The 1,300-nt window shown below is 37.7% G+C and overlaps 1 protein-coding gene across 1 annotated transcript; it reads left to right on the top strand.

The window, feature by feature from the left end:
* The first annotated feature begins 268 nt into the window (after positions 1 to 268).
* On the top strand, positions 269 to 1,050 carry LOC131010753 (uncharacterized). Its single transcript, XM_057938417.1, has one exon. It carries the CDS (start codon positions 510 to 512, stop codon positions 888 to 890), a length of 381 nt encoding a protein of 126 aa, XP_057794400.1. The 5' UTR covers positions 269 to 509; the 3' UTR covers positions 891 to 1,050.
* The last annotated feature ends 250 nt before the right edge of the window (positions 1,051 to 1,300 follow it).

Below are 1,300 nucleotides of genomic sequence, written 5' to 3'. Positions count from 1 at the left end.
CCAATGAGGAAACTAAAACTAGAAGCCCATGGGTTTGCTTTATAGTAATAAATAAATAAATAAAAGGTGATTCTAAACACAACCCTCAATTTATTTATTGTAATAAGTAATTAATATTAAATCAAAAATAAAAGAAAAATTAGTAATAGTGTCTACAATTAATATTAGTATAATTAATATTTACTTAAATAAAAATATTATTTTAATATTTGTCTCTAATTTCTACTAGTATCAATTTGATAAATGTTTTACAGTTTTAGATATAGGCCAGTGCCAAATTCAATTTAGATCTCCTCAAAAAATTCAATTAAATTTAATGGTCCTATCCTCTCCTGTTTCACCTCCAAGTTTCAAGTCAGATTCAAAATTCAACAATTTTAATTTCACAAGATTGATCTAGAATGGCGGAAATTTTAACCCTTACGCGCTATTAGATCTTCTCTCTTCCTCAAATACATAAACCTCAGCCCACCACCACCGCCTCCAAATTCAATCAAAACATAAATATAATGGCAACGATCTACTGCTGCAGAGAGTGCGGCGCGAATCTGAACCTCCAGCCGGCCGACCTCTTCTCGGCGGACTTCTACTTCGAGGCCGGCAACAAGAACACCCTGTCCTTCGCCGCCGTGGATTCGTCCAAGTTCCGATTCGAGAAGGAGGACAAGATCCGCCCCTTTTTCGAGACGCTTAATTATTGGGGGATCCAGAGGAAGCGCACCAAGATCAAGTGCAATAGCTGCGGGAAGCTGGTCGGCTACATCTACGACGACGGCCCTCCGTTGACCAACGGCATCGGCCAATTCGGCTTCGGGCCGAGCCAGGCTATTCCTAGAAACCCTAGGTATAGGTTCAAGAATAAAGCTTTGCTCGTTACTTCTCAGACTTGATGATTTCTCTACTGTAAATGCCTCTTCTTTTTTCTTTTTTCTTTTTTTTGGTAGATTTTTTACTTTTAGTTACACGTGTGCGATCATATTTACATGCGTATGTAAATCTCAAGAACTGATATCTTTGTTCAGGTAATTTCAATTTATAGTTTTAATTTAATTTTGTTTTTTATATGTGTGAGTTTGTGAAATTATTTGATTCTATTTGGGAATTTTGAGAATTAATGATGCAAATGGTGGGTGTCGACGGCAATGATGCAGGGCGACGCTGCTTGTGCAGCGGCGTCAGCTTGTCTCTGGCCGTCTAGGTAGCAAAGCTGCTGAGGGAGCTGGGCCCGCTGGGGGAGTAATTTTTATAAAATAAAATTCAGATGTTCAAATTTTAAATCATTTCTATGTTAAAATAACAA

This window comes from Salvia miltiorrhiza, chromosome 2, assembly GCF_028751815.1.
Source record: "Salvia miltiorrhiza cultivar Shanhuang (shh) chromosome 2, IMPLAD_Smil_shh, whole genome shotgun sequence".
NCBI lineage: Eukaryota > Viridiplantae > Streptophyta > Magnoliopsida > Lamiales > Lamiaceae > Salvia > Salvia miltiorrhiza.
This window is presented reverse-complemented; position numbering and strand designations above follow the sequence as displayed.